This window comes from Caretta caretta, chromosome 9 (assembly GCF_965140235.1).
Source record: "Caretta caretta isolate rCarCar2 chromosome 9, rCarCar1.hap1, whole genome shotgun sequence".
Lineage (NCBI taxonomy): Eukaryota > Metazoa > Chordata > Testudines > Cheloniidae > Caretta > Caretta caretta.
The window spans coordinates 34,025,171-34,044,062 of record NC_134214.1 but is presented as its reverse complement, the minus strand read 5'-3'; the positions used below and the strand labels follow the sequence as shown (position 1 = coordinate 34,044,062).

Below are 18,892 nucleotides of genomic sequence, written 5' to 3'. Positions count from 1 at the left end.
TATGTTCCTTTTGAAATCACTTAATACAGGTAATTTGGGAATATTTTACAACACAATACAAATGATCAGAGTGCACACCTCAATAGTGGCACATACCACTGATTGATAAATAAATACTAAGGATTATTTACTGCCCTTTATTTGCATGTAAAATTTTTATTGCCATATGGCCCAACGAGCACCTTTAAGACCATAACAGTCTATTAAATACAACAATTGATGTTAAACTTTGACACAAACAAACGAGTGCCAGAAAATTCAGAAACTCGATATTATATGGAACAACAGAGCCCAGAGCAATGTTCTCTAGTCCTACCTTCTGGGTATACAAATATTTAATTATATCAGTTATTATTTATAGTTCTGTTTTTAGCTTTGGCAACCTTCTTCCAATACATTATGAGAATGATGCAAGATATAAAAGACAAAAAGCCATCACACATTCATCGGGGCTCCATTTAGTAAAAATCTGGCTCCATGGCTTGGCAACTTTTTTAATGCTTAATCAGGATTTTGTAATGCTTAATCAAGATGCATTTCTTTAAATAGCCTTATAAAATTGCAAGCTCTGGCTTTTTGGACCTGTCTCCTGCCAACACACATGTAAGATATATAATCAGTAGTGGTGAAATCAGGAGAACCCATTGAACCTTGTCAAAGAGACACCTGGGATTACTATAAAAGGACCAGAGAATGGATCTGAGAAGTTGAATGACAGCAATTTTGGCTGCCAAATGTCCCAAAATAGCTAAATGCAGGCTATAACTCTGAGGAAGTGAGCAGAATTTGACCCAAAGTTGAAGAAAGGTTGCCTTTGACCATAAAGAGACATACCTGCCTAACAGAGTTCAGATTTATTTTTTAAAGCAAAGATAAAGACTGTAGAGTAACCCAACTTCTTACTAGCCATAGTGAGGAAAAGGAAATCTCAACTTTGAGAATCAAATTTAGGCTCTCCAGACTTAGAGTTCTGTACTCTGGATCATTTCTCTGCAGCAGGCACTCAAAGATACAATACCAAAGTATTCGAGGAACTTGCTGAGCTTCTTTGTTCTTCATACTGGATGCTGATGCCAGACCCGAACTGTTCCATGGTAGTGGAGGCAAGGTACCGTTTCTGGTCAATAGGGCTCTTAAGTTAGACTCATTGCCTGGAGAAAAATCTCTGCCACCTACTGGAAAGCAGAAAGTATGAACTGGTGTCTACAGACCTTAAAATAAAAGTTAAAAGCTGATCTTAGATAGTAATAATTCAGCCCAACAGGAAATCATAAAAATTCCCATTACCCCTTTTGGAAACTAATGTAATGTTTTAAATGTAAATAAATTAATATTTTAATCCTATTAACTGTTGGGGTGGGTGTATATATAAATAAGCCTATACCAATTTTTAATCAGTTTAATTGGTGTTTGTAAAAACATCTGTCATCAGTGGATGACCAAGGTACTTTAAGCAAAAACAGAGAGTTTGCATTGGAAACAGAGCCTAAAACTATCATAGCTTTAACTCAAACATATTTTTTATTAAAGTATGAATGTATTTATGCTGGAGAATAGTTTACATACATTGGAAAGCAACAAGCATATTTTCAAGAGCTGTGGGTCCCCATCAACATGTCTCCATGCTCAATCTCATGCTTTAACATTGGCCATACGCACAGGCATACATATGCTCTCTCACACAATGTATATATACACACACAAAACACAGACATAGCTTTCTTTTAAGGCTTCTGTAAGGTGCCCTAGTGCCCCTACCATTACCATGATTACGAACAAGGAGCAGCATTACCTGCAAACTATTCGTCTGCTCTTGGCCTTAAAAACATTTAGTGAACCAAAGGTTTTGTTTTTATATGATTTTTTTTCTGCCTTTACAAAAGTTATGAACCTTTTTGTCCATGGACCAGGAAAAGTGCAGGATATCTTAATGTGAACTTCTCAATCATTTCAAACCTGACTCTAAAAGGACCAGTGCCTTTTCATTGTCAGAGACATTTTTGCTATTTATGGTAACACACCCCTGGCTTTTGTGACCCAGCAGTACCAGCTACATCAAATTATATACGCTAGGTTGGTAATGGAGACTACTGTGGAGTTAAGCCTACGATGTTCATATCACTTCAGACCTGAGGTGGATCATAAGTCCCAGTTCAACTGGTGAAAGACCACGGGTCTTAGCAACATGTCACTCAACTCTCAGCAGAAATAATGGAGCTGGCTCACTGTATTACCAGCCATCATGGGTTTTTTTTCCCTTTTTGGTATCCTGGAAATTGTAATTAATGGTGCTTGGTGGGAGACGAGTGGCTGCAGGTACATTAAGAAAATAGACAAAATGAATAAAATAAAGGATAGCATATGATATAATGTGTAAATATAAGCATCTTTTTAAAAATCTGTGAAATGTGAATAAACTGCAGAATGTCAGGCCATGTGTCAAAAAGCCTATGAATGGCTGTTTCAGCCTAGGTAAGGTCAAATGATTTTGCAATATGACATGGAAAGGGATTTGTTTTTCTGAACCAAAGGGCTCCCTTTTCCACTTGCTGCTGCATAGCAGCATCAGATCCCAGCTATGAATCCCAGAGAATCTACTATTAAAATTGCTTGATGAGTTTCATAAGGCAAACTGGACTGAATCAACTTCAGATTGTACACCTGAACTATACCAGGCTATAAAGAGTTGATGGTGCACGGGTTGGGGAAGTGATATAGAAAAAAAAAAGAAAAAAAAAGAAAAAGCTTTTCCTCACATTTACAACAGCAGCAGATTTCAATGTAACATAATTACTTTAATGATGCATATCTTTAGGTATTGATTTTCTCTTTTGATTTAAAAAGCTGGTCAGCCAAGTATTTGGCCGTCTTTTAATTCCAGATATCAGTTGTTGCTTATTCATCTATCAGCTCCTATTCCCTAGGCAATTTCTGCCTTTGCTGTACTATCAATGAGTTCAGTCAGCCATCATCAGATTCGAATTCATGAGACACTTCCTCAGATGAGCTATTCCTGTGGATCCGGCCATCACTCTTCATGCTGTGGAAAGTCTTCTTAAAGGCCTCCATCATGGCATGAGCCAGCTTCTTGGCCTCCAGCTTGCTCTCACACTCTACAGCATGGCAGTCCATCTGATAGGACAAGTCATCGTTGATCTCCCTGTAAACCCAAGCAAAGATGTTTGGGCTGACATTGTGGTCGGCAGTGCAGTAGGCAATACGTGCCACCTGAAAGGTATCCATGTGGACTGTGGCTTCGCCTTTGAGGTCCAGGTGATGAAGCCAGACTTGGAAGGGTCGGATTTCCAGAAGGGCATTGGCTGGGAAGACGTCCTCCCTGGCTAGTGTGTGCTTCTTCCATAATTCAATGACAGGTTTTTCTGTGCAGCCTGATAAAAATTGCATCCCTGTTGTAGACACCTTACCCAAATATGTAACCTACAAAGAAAAAGCAAAATGAGATGTGATGTCAACAATAGTCTTTGATATTCATTTCTACCATCCCGCAAATTGAGTTCTTTACCTGGAACAATGGATTTTTTTTCTACACATTCAAATGAAGTTTTCTGATTGACAGCGACAGATTTGCCTCTCAGAACAGTATTTTTAGTCATTCATGCTGGGATTTTCAAGGGAGTTAGGAGCCTCTCACTGAATTTCAGTTTATTCTGGGCATCTAATTCTCTGAAGCTTCTTGAAAATCTCTGCCTAATGCTGATACTCTCACTCATGCTAGCAGTCCCAATAAAGGCAATGGGACCGATCATGCAAGTATGGTCAATAGGATCAGGCCCACAGGCCAGATAACTGGAACATGGTGCTTACCCACAGTTTCTTTGTTCATATTATTTTTGTTAAATACATTTTAAACAGTAATTTTACTTACATCGAGATATACACAGAGTGTAATAATGCAAGAACACAATGTGGTCAGAAGAGCACAACCACAACAGATAATAACACAACTATTCTAATGCATTTTTCAGAATGATCTTGTTTATGTTTCTTCCACTGCTTCTACTTACATAATTATCCAGAAATATGTAGAAACTATGCAAAAATAACATCTTCTATTGTTAGCTAAAGGGCTGAGGCATTTACTCCTTCAATTTTATAGAAAATGTGCCATTAAAAAAACCCACAGTAATAAATCTAGCTTAGTTTAATCACACCAGCTCTCTCTGCTTCAGTGTCTAGCTCCATCGGGTAAATATTCAAAAATAAGAATCGTGTTATCCCGTCTATATAGGAAAATGATAAGCCTCGACTAAAATTTGTTTCACATGCCAAAATCTAACTCATTATACAGCCCAAATCAAAATTCTAAATATAGCATATGGGAAAGAATCAATGCACCTAAATCTTTATACTTCAAGAAACATTTCTCAATTATATTTTGAATGAAGCTTTTATTAAGTGGGAAAAGTTACATTTTAGGATGGTCAATACCATTTAAATATAATTTATACATAGTATTACCCTCGATCACTGTTGTCTGCAAGTTGCATTTAAGAACTAGTATTATAAAAATAAAAGCAAAATTACTTTGTCCGATTTTAAATGTAATGCACATAAGACTATAATAAATCAAGCAAATGGACCACTGTCCTGTCTCTGACAGTTACCAGTACTAGACACATTTGTAAATAATAATGTGCACTGTGCAATTTAATTTCTATAAATTATAGTATTATATTTTTATTTTTTTATCTAAGTTTAAAAAAAAGGAAAAAATAGATTTTCACATGTTTAAATACATTAAAGATACAGCTGCAAGGAATACTGAATTTATATTTCTTACAAAGCAAAAATCTTCAAAAATAATTCTGGGTTTTGCTGCAAGCTTTGATATACCCACTCAGAGACCTAAATTAGGCTAGGATTAAAAAATAAGGTTACAAAATAGTGTGGCTTAATCATGCCTGTCAAACAAGCAATTTCATAACAGACATTTCCGGACAAAAAGTTTTATTCTTCTCCAATAAATGTTCGTGGTTTCCATTGGGAATATTTTAAATCTTATAAAACCTTTATATTTTTGGGAACAGTGAGAATCACATCAGAACCGTTAACAAGGCAAGCCCTACTGGAGCTTTGTGTTACTTTATTTTATTGTACTAGTGAGGAGAAAGTAAAGTACCTAACAGCTCATAGCACGAACTGTACTCATATGAATAGTACATAGAAAACCAAGCAGCAGTTTGACCGCAGTGTACTATGGAGTAGTTCATCATGTATTCACAGGCATATTTCTAGTAAAATAATAACATAAAAATAGAACTCAACATGATCACAAAGTATTCAATATATTCTCTAAAAATCCATTATGTTCCATTTAAAATTCACAAATCAGTTAACAAAACACTAGCACATTGTAAAGAAGTTTCACGTTGGGGACCCAATCCAAAGCCCATTGCCGTCAAAGTGAATCTCTCTATTGACTTCAATGTGGTTTGCATCAAACTTTGAAAACACAAAAGGGAGAGTGAGTCTTCTGCTTTTACACTTTGTCCCAGCCAAACTATTGCCCCGAATTCTACTTCATAAGTGGGATCCTGACACAAATTCTCTGGCTTTGCCTTTCCAAGTTTTTGCTGGTTAGAGGACACTAATATTGCTTGCGAATGTGAAGAAATGCAAGCACTGACAGAATAAAAACACCGACTGGGGGGGGGGTCACCTTTTTATATATATTTTGCCAAGTGTCAACTCTAAAATAAGTGAGCATGGAGTATGTTGTAAGTATTGTGCAGGCACACATTGCAAGCTGAGGAATTTGACTTATTTGTCACAGGGAGGGTGGCAGGACAAAGAGGATTGACTTTTCTCACATTCACTGAGCGCATACAAGCTATCTAGATTTTCTGTTTGTTCTGACCAACCAACCTCCCGCAACACCTTCTCCGTCACTAACCATCTGCTTTATCTCAGTATATTCAGTACCTAAATGAAAAGTCTAAAACAAAGTTTCCTAAAGGAAAATATTCCACATAAACTTGTGAGAAAGCTGAGTGTGCCTGCGTGGAAGATCTGTGAATTACTCTGAAAAATAGAAAGAAAGGGAGGACTTGTGGCACCTTAAAGACTAACAAATTTATTTGAGTATAAGCTTTTGTGAGCTACAGCTCAATGCATGATGTGAAGTGAGCTGTAGCTCACGAAAACTTATGCTCAAATAAATTTGTTAGTCTCTAAGGTGCCACAAGTCCTCCTTTTCTTTTTGCAGATACAGACTAACACGGCTGCTACTCTGAAATCTGAAAAACAGACAATGTCAACAGCAATAATGATTGAGAGGAAGGATGGGGCTTGTGGCTAAGGCACTGGAACGGGGACTTAGATGATCTGGTTTATATTCCTAGCTCGGCCACACATTAACTGTTTGACCTTTAGTAAATAATTTCATCTATCTATACTTCAAAACCCCATTTTACAGACAGGGAATAATACTCTTTCCCCATGAGGATAAACTGATTGGTATTTATGAGGTTATAAGTTACTACAGCGATGAGCACCATAGAAGAGATTATAAATAAGTAAAACTTTACCTTTTAGATTCACAGTTCTGCTATATTTATTTTTAGAAAAACACTGACCTCTAATAATGTAGTTAGACTTTTAACAAGCAACCAGATTTTTCCCATTTGGTGCGTGAGTATTACGTTAGTACAGGACATTTTATTGAAGATAAATTACAATATACCTCGTTTCCTCAGAGTCCCCTCTATTAGACATAGAGCAGAGATGCAGAAGGCTGGCAAGAGTTCTTGAATATCTGATACAAAAAAAGTCAGCATTCTTTTCAGAACATAAAAGACCTTTATAATTAAATGCCGTCTAAGTGTTATACATTAGATATTAAACCTTCTGGAGTTAGCCATTTTAGTAACCTGCCCATTAATATCTGCACAATTGCAGGTATTGAGCCAACATAAACTAAAACTGGCAGAGGATGACTTTATTATGCATTCCTCACTAGGTTCTCAGTTACAAAGATATTCCACAAGTAAGGTTACTGTACATTGGCTTCTACCACCATTTATTTCTCATTACAGACTCATGCTTTATAACATGCACCTCACTTAAATACACAAAATTGGCCCAAGCACACCATTATAGAGTACAGGTATTAGATACAACCATTTTTCTTTTTCCAACTTCTTTCAATTCACTGACCGAAGATCAAAGAACAGATCATCCCATCCAGGATGAGATGCAGAGGGGAAAAAGTTTAGGGTACAAACCATAAAACGTGGGGAGGCTTAGGACCCTCAAAAGGAATCATCTTCATTTCCCCCAAAGCCACAGATGATCCTGAAACGTGAATGTACCAGTGGCCACTCAACACAATCTGCTGCCATTGGCAAAACTTCAGTGTGCTTCCCCTTTGGGTGAAGCCATGTGCAGAGGGCAGAGTTGTGTGACACAGTGGGTGGAGCGCTATTCAGTGAGCATGGCTGTGTGGTATCGAGGCCAAGCTCTATGGTAAAGCAGGTATGGCTGTATGGTCCAGTTTGGGGCAGGGGAGCTGTGTGGTACAGTGGGTGGGGTGCTATGACATGTGAGTGGGGCTGTCTGGTAGAGTTCTGGAGACTCTGTACAGAGGAAGGACTCCATGGTATAGAGGAGGAGCTCTGTGCAGGGAGCCGTCGAAGGGCGTGTTTGCCAGTGACAGGGATAGCTCTAGGAGGGCAGCATTTGAAGCACCAGGGGAAGACAAAGCCATGAACATTAAAAAAAAATGCTTCTCCCAGAGATCTGCTGCCCTGCCTAGTTTACTGCTGCATACTTTGCCTAGAGTTAAAGCAGCTCCTGACCACTACACTGCTGTGGCATTTTGGATGGGGCTAAAGAGGCAGCTGGTCTATGTAGCGACATGCACAGGAAATCTGGCAGAATTTCCAGTGGTAGTACAGTAACAAACAGGCATGTCTGAGAAGTCATGTAAGAAGGAAAATATATACACATCCACCCAAAATACTCCGCTATTGTATATGTAATGTGGCCTACTGTGGTAGAAATGTTACAGGTTTGAATTTTCTGACTTTTATGTGTTCAACTCAGTATTGCATTAAAATGGCTACCAGCTTCAGCCATTTGGGATACATGGGACTGCAGACGTCATTCAGAACATATGGGGAAACTGTTTCCTTCCATATTCCCATTTCTCAGAACAGCTGAACCAATTTTTCCTTAAGCTTCCCAAGATAGATAAGCTTTGGGCTCAGATCAAGTATGGGTAATTTCCATCTCAGTTCCTTTCCCAGAAATATTTCCCTCTTTTGCATTCAGAACCCACCACTTAATTGTCAATTATGTTCTTTCATTGTTATTCTTATTGTAAATAGGTCTCTTTGCCTTTACAGCTTTCACTCAGATTTCGGTGAAAACAACACATTTTAAAGGTAATTCATTCAAAAAGGCACAAAATGGATAAAAGGAAATACTTTCCCACCCACACAGTATATTCACCTCGTAATTCACCATCACGGGATATTACTGTGAATATTTAACAAGATATTACTGAGAACAATTTAACAAGATTCAAAAAGGGCATTAGATACTGTATCTGATTCTCCTCTCGCACTGGTGGGAATCAGCAGTAAGTCCAATGAAAACTGATGCAAAGTGAGAAAAGAATCATTTCTTCCATACTTACATGCATCAAACATGATAAAAATAATGGTTTACATATATACACACATAATTAGTTAAAGAAATATAACAAGAACAACACTGGCAGTTACACAATTTAGGTTAAAAGAAAAGGAGTACTTGTGGCACCTTAGAGACTAACCAATTTATTTGAGCATGAGCTTTCGTGAGCTACAGCTCACTTCATCGCTCACGAAAGCTCATGCTCAAATAAATTGGTTAGTCTCTAAGGTGCCACAAGTACTCCTTTTCTTTTTGCGAATACAGACTAACACGGCTGTTACTCTGAAAACTATTTAGGTTAATCACTTGAAAGAGTTACCAGTATTTATGCTTTAGGGCATAAACTGGGGTTGAGAAAAAAAAAATCCTGCAAGAGGATAGCACTACACAATTGGGCTGAGTTCTTTTCCTTCCTTTGAACCACTATATTAATGTAACTGACGGAGGCATTAAAAGGACAAACCATTTCTTCTGGTACAGCAAGATTTAAAGACAGGTTTCAGAGGAACAGCCGTGTTAGTCTGTATTCGCAAAAAGAAAAGGAGTACTTGTGGCACCTTAGAGACTAACCAATTTATTTGAGCATGAGCTTTCGTGAGCTACAGCTCACTTCATCAGATGTTTACCGTGGAAACTGCCTTTTGACCTTCAGTCCTTTTGGTACGATGTCCATCTGTTTGCATTTGGAAAGGAAGATGATGTCTGTCTGTATCTGTACAAGTTTCTTCATGCAGTTGATAGATTTCCACTCCATACGGCTAAATGCAGTGCCTTGCATAATGACAGGTTTCAGAGGAACAGCCGTGTTAGTCTGTATTCGCAAAAAGAAAAGGAGTACTTGTGGCACCTTAGAGACTAACCAATTTATTTGAGCATGAGCTTTCGTGAGCTACAGCTCACTTCATCAGATGTTTACCGTGGAAATTTAAAGTGAGCCCAATCTTACACACATCGAAGTCAATAGCCAAATCCCCCATTGACTTCGATGAGAGCAGCCTCAGCCTCTTTCAAGTGCATACATTATTTACAGGCTGTTGAAGCACTTAGTAGGTTCACATGCTGTATTTTACATATGAAATAGGTAATGGAAAAGCAAACACACTACTGTACTGCTAACCTTAAGTAATAAAAGATAGTTCATATGTTATGCTTTTCCAGAAGTAGAAATATATTTCTTTATGGCATTTACAATAGTTTGATTTGAACATTCCATTTTTCCAAAGGATTGTGGAAGATGTGACTCAGACAACTCCCTGTGCATGCTAAAAATTGTCTATATCCTTTCCATCATTTCTGCTGTGAACTGGGAATTTCTATCTAATTCCTCTCTCACTGGCAAGCCACTACAACCAAACACATGCATGATTTGAAATTCAGCTGTGGTTTTAGCACTGTTATTATGTGCATGTGAATACTCTAGCGAAAAGGCAAGTCACTCTGTGGAGTTCCTTATTTCTCTTCATAAACTTTGCAACTGGTTGTAGTTGTAGCCAATGTCAATATCTGACTCAAGGTGCCCTCAACAGAAAAATGGCTTGTCCTGTCCCCTTTAGTTATTAGAACTACTGCTACTTGGTACACAAACATGCTCAGCATCAAGTTAATGAATACTGTGATCTATGACATCTTCATGTCCTGTTCTAGAAAAAGTAGAACAAAGACATTTTTGAAATATATGATTTGAGTATTTTGACAACAAACCTTTAACTTACTCCATTTTTTGTAAGTAAGAGGAAAGACGTAAGTTTTTAGAATTGTTTGTAATATGCGTGATACTTTCAGTATCTTTAAAGGAAAATGGTATGTCAACTCCTATATTAACTGTCACTTCTTTTATTGCCAAATTTGTTACACAAAATGGTGACAGTTTATTTTCCATACTTGGAATTGTTTTCTTTAAAATGAACAGAGAATGAATAATTTGAAGTCAGTTAAGAAGAATAATGGCTTAGCTCCTGCTGTGCCTAGCACAAAGAGCCTCACTCAGAGAGAAAGAAACGTCTCAGAAGACCAAGCAGGAAAATGTCTTCAATATAGTTTACTCATGCTGCCCATGCTGTTTTCTGATGTATGCTCTAAATGGTCGGATGCCTTTGCACATTCATAGGTGAACGGTCAAAAGGCAAATCCCAGTCCCTCCCCACAAAATGCATGTTGTCCAAACAGCTCAGCCATAAGAAAGAAAAACAAAAAAAAGCCTTCAGTCCTGCCTGGAAGGGTGCCAGGGATGCAGTGTATTATACTGGCCTTCAGGGAGATAGGGCAAGCCCGCAAAGCGTTCTGAATACCTCCTGCAATATGCTGGAGGTATTCGTCACCTTCCAAGATCAGGCCCCATAGGGTACATCTACACCGCAGCCTCCTAGCCTGGGCAGACAGACAGGCACTAGCTCTGCTAAAGATAGCACCCTAAAAATAGTGATGTGGATGTTGCGACAGGAGAAGGGGCGACGCGGGAGACGGGCAGGCGACGGCAGGGGAAGGGGCGACGCGGGAGCTCCCAGCAGCAGGGGGAGTGACAATGCCATGGAGCAGCAGTGACGCAGAAGGAACAGAGCAAACTGAGAGCCAGTTGAGGGAGTGGCAGCAGCAGAAGCTGAGCTATAGGTGAATGTGGTTGCATGGGCTACCTGCTGGCGTAGAAACCTGCCCATCCACCATACGCGGGTGGCTAGCTCATGCCACAGCCGGTGCTACAATGTCCACCCTGCTATGTTTAGAGCACTAGCTCAAGCACAGCCTGGGCCTATCTGTTTACCCAGACAGGGAAGCTTGCTCCCCACTGCAGTGTAGACATAATAGAGTGTTCCAAAAACAAGTACCCTGGATAGAACTATGCTCTTTCAGGATTATATCTTGGCTCTAGGCTCATAGATCCGACATGCCTTAATGGGACGCAGGGCAGCGGGCAAGTACTCAGTTAAACTGTTCCTATATTACAGTATTTAGGATTTCACACATTTGAAGTGACAGTCCACAGTATGGTTTTGAGATTTTTCTTGTATTGTTCACATATAAGTGTTATTTAGTGAAAAGAAAATGGAACACAAAAGGGAAGATGCGTGTCTGACACTCAGGAAAAGGACAAGTTTGTCAAATATAGTACTTAAGAAAAACAGTTCAAGAAAAGTTCATTCTGATGTGCAATTTGCCTGTCATGCACAAAGCCAATGTTTGGGATACTGTTATCTGTGGCAAGTACTGGTTAGACAAGTTAAAAAACTGTCCAATGACTTAACATTTCTGGTTTAAAATTATATATTTGGCAACTGGATTATTTTCAACAGATCCTCTTCTTACTCTGCTCCACTTCTGAAGCTTAAAGCCCTCAGCAGTCACCAGACATCAATCTCAATACACCTGCAAACAATTCCTTGTATTATGTGTACTTCCACATCAGATGCACACAGGGATGCATCCACTTACCATACACTGCTTAGAATTCCACCAATGAAAAAATCCTGTAGGTTAACTGTGGCTGTCGTGTGTGTGTGTGTGTGAGAGAGAGAGAATTCAAGTAGATTCTATTTGTTTTTAAATTAGCTAGAACTTAATAGTGAAAGATTTTAATATCCACTAGAGGCATTTCCTATTGGATAAAGTCACTCAGAGAACTCAGCCATGTACTATATTACTGGGTTTCTGGAGAAGGAGGATATTGTAAGTAATCAAGAAAAAGGAAACCTTTCTTCTAAGATTATCTTTTAGTAAAAGCAACTAAATAACAGCTGCCAAATCCTGATCCTCTGAGACACTGGAGCAAAAGGGTATAGAGATGCTGAAGGGACGCTCTTTCAAATGAATATCTCCCTGCCTCAGCCCATCCATAGACATTATCTTTGCCTGCAGTGGACCAGAGGTTTCAGTAACCCCCAGGGAGCTGTTAGAAGGAAGAGTGACAAAAATATCTGTAGTGGGGCTGGGCAGGCAGAATCTCAGGGGACTGTACCATTTTCCCTTTCTAAACTGGGGCTATATAGAAGTTAGAGTGGGAGGGGAGCAGATTCACAACCTCCACCTCTTGTAGCAGCTGTTGAGGGATGGAATCAGCTTCCCCTCTGAAATCACATGGCAACGGCAGACTGTGGAGATCCCAAAGTCTTTGTGCTGGAATCAGGTCCAGTTTTGGGTGCATTCATACCATGGGACTCATGTCCATGGGGATGCTTAATCAATAAAGTGTTGAATGGTTCTGTGATCTCAGTTAAGAGAAATTTGGGATTTAAATGGGATCAAAGTAAGAAATCATTCACATCTGTCTGATTTCTGTTTGACCTGATTCAAACATTTGCCATAATTTCAAAACTAAAAAGATTCCTCTGAAAAAAAGAGACCTTGGGATTTTTCATTTCTAAGCCAAGTCCTGGTCTTGGTAATCCCTAACCCTTCCCATAAATACACATATGCATTCCAGTAGCACCAGGAGGACCCAATCAGAATCGAGGCCCCATTGTGCTAGGTGCTGCACAAACAGACAGAGACAAACCTGTCAGTCTGATGCTGGGGGACCACATGCTGGACCAACAAAATGGAGGCATTGGAGCTGTTCCTCAGCATGATCCCCACAGTGCTCCTAGACATATCCTGCCTTCAGGCAGTGCCACTGGCACACCTCTTGCACACGCAAACAGGCACACACATACGGCCGTTGATACAAAAATCACAGTGCAGCGGCCCCAGGCCACCAGGTGCCCTTGCTATTATTTCTCTTACATTTTGCCTCTTCTGTCTCCCATGATCTGCCAAATTTCCACAGAACCAGATGTCAAAGCCGCCCCCCCCCCCCCCCTTACGGAGCCACTAACACCTACCACAAAGTTCTGCCTACAGGTTAATCCTTCACCTCAGCTCCTCTGTGTGACCAGATTGCACCATCCCCACAGAACATGCTCCAGCCTGGGGCTGAGCAGAAATTTCCCCTCCTCCTATCAGCTGCCAGGGGCTGCTGTGGAACCAGGCACTGGAACTGACCTCAGGGAGACTCTCTCTCTCATACTTCCAACGCTCACCCTGCTGGCAACCTCAATTCTGGCATTCCCGAAATTTGGAGAGCTTGACTTTGCAACTGTAACATTCTCTTAATATCGGTTTGTGGGATGTAATTCTATATACTTCCCAAGTTCTAGATTCTCGATGCACTTCTCTGGCCTTGCCACAAGTAACAATAATTACTTACTGTCAATCCTGCTTCTCTCATAATTTTCACTTTTTTCTCTGTAGTTAAGTATGCCTAGGGAAGTTGTAGAATCTCCGTCATTAGAGGTTTTCAAGAACAAGTTAGGCAAACACCTGTCAGGAATTGTCTAGTTGTCTAGTCCTGCCTTGAGTACAGGGGACTGGACTAGATGACCTATAGTGGTCCCTTCATGTCTTCTATGATTCCATGATTTAATACTGCTTTTGCTTTCTCTTTCTATTAAAAAGGACTGATAACTTCTTTTTAAGTATGTCTGTTTATTCTGCACTAAAAAGCTCCAATGGATTAGATCCTGTACTTCATTTTACCCTGATAGGTTATAGGAGAAAAAGCAAAAATTCTACCATAAGCAGGCACTGGGATTTGCCCAACACTGCAAGCACAAATATATGCTTATGTATACAAAGCAAGAGTGGAGGAAAAAGAAAAGTGCCCATTTGATGTTGGCACAAATTACACTGGCTCCTTCTAAACTGACAAATTTGGTCAATAACAGTTCTTGCATATGAATATAAACTATTCGTTGTGTTGCCAAGGTCAATGTCATCTTCCCTCTTCCATTGCTATCAATCAGACTAAGTAGAAACACCCAAGAATTTCACTGATACACAGAACTTTTGAGAAAGTGTTTCCAATTTTTCATTCATGAGTCACAATGCTATGCTCATTTGTTACAATCCCACTTGCTCCTCCCTCCCCTGCCTTTGGGTCTTTCCCTCCCACCTTCCCGGTGTGTACTATCCATTACAATTAGCTGTGTAAGTGACAGCTCTGGTTTCTGGATTCACATTACAACTTAGCTCTGACATTTTTCTGTGAGGAATGGGGAATTGAATTTTTGTTTTTCCCATCTCACTCTTATCAAACTGCCCCAGTGTGTAATTTGTCCTGCCAGCTGGCTTTCTGGATGTATAAAGACTGCAGATATTGTCACTGTCACTGACGGAGACAGAAGTGATTTATCTGTAAGGCATTAAACCATGCCTGGGGAGACAAAATCACTTTATAAAAATGACATCACAGTAATATATGTGTACTCTCTGTTCGACTCCATTGCCCCATTTGTCCAGCTTAGAGTCAAAACAAAGGATTCTTACCCTCACGGTATAAAAACAATTTAGTTTATGACTTTAAGATGCCCTCTTGCTGCTTGATATGCTTTATGATGTGAGCAATATAAACAAAATACTGAAATGTTCAGAAATCTGTAGATACTGTGATTAAAGGAGAGAAAAGGAAGTGAAAACACAAACAAAATCTTTTTTAAAGAGTTGCCAGATAACATGTATGCATTTTATTCTTCAACTCACTTTTTCCAGCTACCTACGGCATTTTGAAAATTACAACACAAAACAAATCTAAGAAGACTGAGTATACAGAGCTGACAGAAGCAGAACTGTTTCTAATTACAACAGTGAGAGGAACGACTATCAATGCATGGGATATTCTGACTAACTGTTAAGGTAATACAATTATAATTGCCTTGTCTATACACTGTTTCTTTCTACCACCATATGCTGACACAATAAGGAATTTATTAGAGTTAGTTGAATAATGGCAAGTATGTTTTGAGAAAAAAAAGTTCCGGGAAAACCGCTGATTCAAATTTCCACTATTTTGACACCAAACAATGAATCCCCCACCCTATCACTTTTTTCTTCCTTTCACCACTCTTTTTTCCCCTCAAAAACCAAATGGAAAAAAAAGAAAGCGGGGGAGGGGAGAAGTGAGGGGAAAACAAAAAGGGAAAAAAGCCAACAAAAATCAGTTTTCTGTTTAAAAAATACGAAATGTTTGTAAATGGGAAAATTTTGAAAAGATGAAAAAGTTCTGCAAAAATATTCAGTTTAGAAAAAAGGCTTTTTTGTATAAAAAGTTATTGAATAAAAAATGTAGACAAATTCTATAAAATTATTACTTTTTCTGCAACATGGGTGGTCTTAACTTGACAACACAACAATTCCTAAATGCTAAGCAAACTACATTAATTTGGCTTGGCAAACATCAAATACTAGTTTGATTAAAAAAAAAGTGCTTTTTTAAAAAAAAAACTTTTTAGTAGACTTTTCAAGTGTAGGATAGCTACAAAAATGTGAAATCTACAGTTGACTACATTCCATTAAAGTATAGTCTAGAAAAACATCTCTGCCTTACTGCCATAAAATGAAAAACTTCCTTTTTCAGGATTCCTGAAGATCTTCTTTCAGCACCAGCTCGAGTGGAATGACTGACCATTCCTGAAGCATTCAGACAGAATCAGGCTACAACTGAATTCTCCTACAGAAAGTAGATTTGATTTGAAAGTGGATCTCTGCCTTTTAACCAAAGAGTGTGTATATAGGTATAACAATAAGTAAAATATTATGGTCTTAATTTTTCTCTCACTTACATCCATTTTATGCTGTTGTAATTTCATTGTGTACATTTCTACCCTTAGCTATATCTGATTTACACTTGTGTAACTCCATTGACGTCTATTGAGTTACTCCAAATTTAAATCATTGCAAGGCAAATAAGCAAAGAATCATGCCCTATGAGTCTACTGTATTAAAATCTCATCATTCTTCTGTAATAACTAAACAGTGAGATCTCTGTTCCTCAACCCTCAAAGAGTCAGTGTAAATGATTAACAAAACTATGATGCTGTGAACTGCATGATCTTATTAGCCTAAAACCAAGAGAATGTCACCATCCCTCCTTACTAACATACCCAATGAACTCATAGAACGCACACCTAATAAGGTAACTCTTACAAGGATTCAATGGCTTCCAACATCTGGCAACATTTTAATGTATAAAGGGAAAAAGGCATGGAAAAAAACAACAACATGATACTAGAATTAATAGTGATATTTCAACCTGAACAAGGGATACTCTTTAGCAGTCTAACTTTTATCAGCAGGAAACAGTAATTTTTGCACATAGTATATATGTAACATTTGTTTCCTCCATTCTGTTCTATGTACACTATATAGCACGTACATAAATTATGTTTTCTCGAGATCTTGTTTTTAAATGTTATATGCATAACTTTTCATTTATCTAAATTTTAAAGGGCCATATCTGAAGTTGGGGTAAATGGTTGTAGCTCCATTAAACTCAACAAGCTACACCGATTTACACCAGCTGGGGATCTGACCCACACTGTTTTACTAATGGAGGTATATTTCTAAATCCCCATTTTGTTGGATTAAATAATACAACCCAGCCAATAAAGACTCCTAATTCAGGACCCTCGCCCTAATGTTACTAAGGGTGTGTAAGTCTAGAGTTTTCTAGGCTGCTTTGAAGTGTCTGACTGCAATTCTCTTCTCTGTGTGGGTGAAATTCTCCCCTGTGCTGATCCCCCTCCTTGGCATGGATGGCCTATTGCTGCCCTGCACCAATTAAGGCAAATTGAAATGAGCACATAGGGGGCCCTCTGCAACCCAGGGAAATGGGATATAAGCTAGCTCTAATTAAAGAAAAGAAAAGGAAAACTGGGAGCAAGGAGGTGGGGGAACACACACACGCACACACACACTGCAACCTTGTAATCTGCCTCCAGCTTGGGGGCATGGATTTGGTTGCTTGTAGGCCTCTCACAAGACAACAGCATGAAGCCCTATTTTTCAGGATTTATGCGGTTTCCAGAATTTGATTCCACAAACAGAATGACTCCTGTGTGGTCCCTCAACCTTTTAGGTTGCCAGCCAAGTCCTATATGGTGACTTGGCAATACAAAGAAATAAGGTAATCGTCCAAAAGTAGCTACAAGTGAAAGAAATCCTCCCTTTGCCAGGTCCCTTATGCTATGTCAGGGGCCAGTGAGAAAGGCAAAATAAGAGCCCGTAACTTAGTGTGAGGGCCTTGGGCCATGAATAAAGCAGCAGAGTGAATCTACTGACTTGCCTTTGCAACCATGTCAGGGAAATCCTAGTACCAATCTAGAATATAAAAGGCTGTTGATGTCTCTCTGAGGCAAAGGTATCTAGGAGTAGCTACAGAGAAGTCCTGAAGGAAGCAATTCTAGGAACAGCCAGGAGCAAATATGGGTAGGAAACTTCTGTTTCTTGTTAGTAGGCGCTACTGCAATACAAACAACAATATTTAAGTTAACAATTAATAAAAAGCTCTGGGAGGGGTTAAAATTGGACTTCATCCTGGGCAGGTGGGCACAGGTATGCTGTATTAGAGGCAAGGTGGAAACACCACCTGATTACAGGTTTCATAAAACACGGAAGGACCTAGTATCCAAGTTCCACAGTGATTGCATGATAAATTGAAAGACTAAATTAGACAGGGCACTGGTGAATCCCAAATACCCGTTCTTTGGCCCAGAGGCAAACAAACACAGACAGCTTGCCTCAGTATTATTATTATAATCATCATGACGACTCTCTTCAATTTATACAGCACATTTCAACTCAAAGGTCTTTAAAGAGCTTTCCATATTTTTGAGCAACCTCTGTTTTCATGAAACTTCTAGGATGGCTGCACTCCAGCTACAAGAATGGACAAAGACATCATTCAACCTCACAGGATGTGTGGAGAGGGGACTTTCTTCCCCACAAACACTTTAAAGTGCAGAATTTGGAAAACTGGAAGTGGGACAAGGCAATCGGTGTTTTGCTTCAGCCGAAACTCAGAAAGCACATGTGCATTTTCCAAAATCCTTTTAGCTCAACAGATTCAGATTTCTTTTGAAAGTTGCACATGTTAGTTCTCCGAAACTGGATTTCCTCTTCACTGTGGCACTCAGACATTAGCTAGACAGGTCTACAGTGGGCTGACTGGTAGTTCAGTCAGTCAGTCATGGCACATTTTTCATTTCAGTAAAAGCAAACTTAGCTTTAGTGTCATTTTAAATGTCTTTAATCTGCAAACATGGTTTTTGGCAGGGACATAGAGAGCATACTCTGTGCCAGAAAAAGCTCCCCTGCCAGTCTTAGTGCAAATTGCTAACACTCCAAGTCACAGCCCTCCTCTGCTCACCTTTAGGTAGAGTAACTCAGCCTCTGGCTGGTGGCATTGAGTATTAGAGCGCAAATGATTTTT

General features: G+C 39.2%; 1 protein-coding gene across 3 annotated transcripts in view; it reads right to left on the bottom strand.

Annotated features, from left to right (window-relative positions):
- Nucleotides 1-1,502: 1,502 nt before the first annotated feature.
- The window catches only part of PID1 (phosphotyrosine interaction domain containing 1), a 157,527-nt gene continuing 140,137 nt past the window's right edge, over nucleotides 1,503-18,892 (bottom strand). For all 3 annotated transcript variants that reach the window (XM_048865162.2, XM_048865160.2, XM_048865161.2), the window contains one exon: nucleotides 1,503-3,438. In XM_048865162.2, coding sequence (XP_048721119.1) covers nucleotides 2,962-3,438 — 477 coding nt within the window. In that variant the 3' untranslated portion in view covers nucleotides 1,503-2,961. The remainder of the gene's footprint in view (nucleotides 3,439-18,892) is intronic.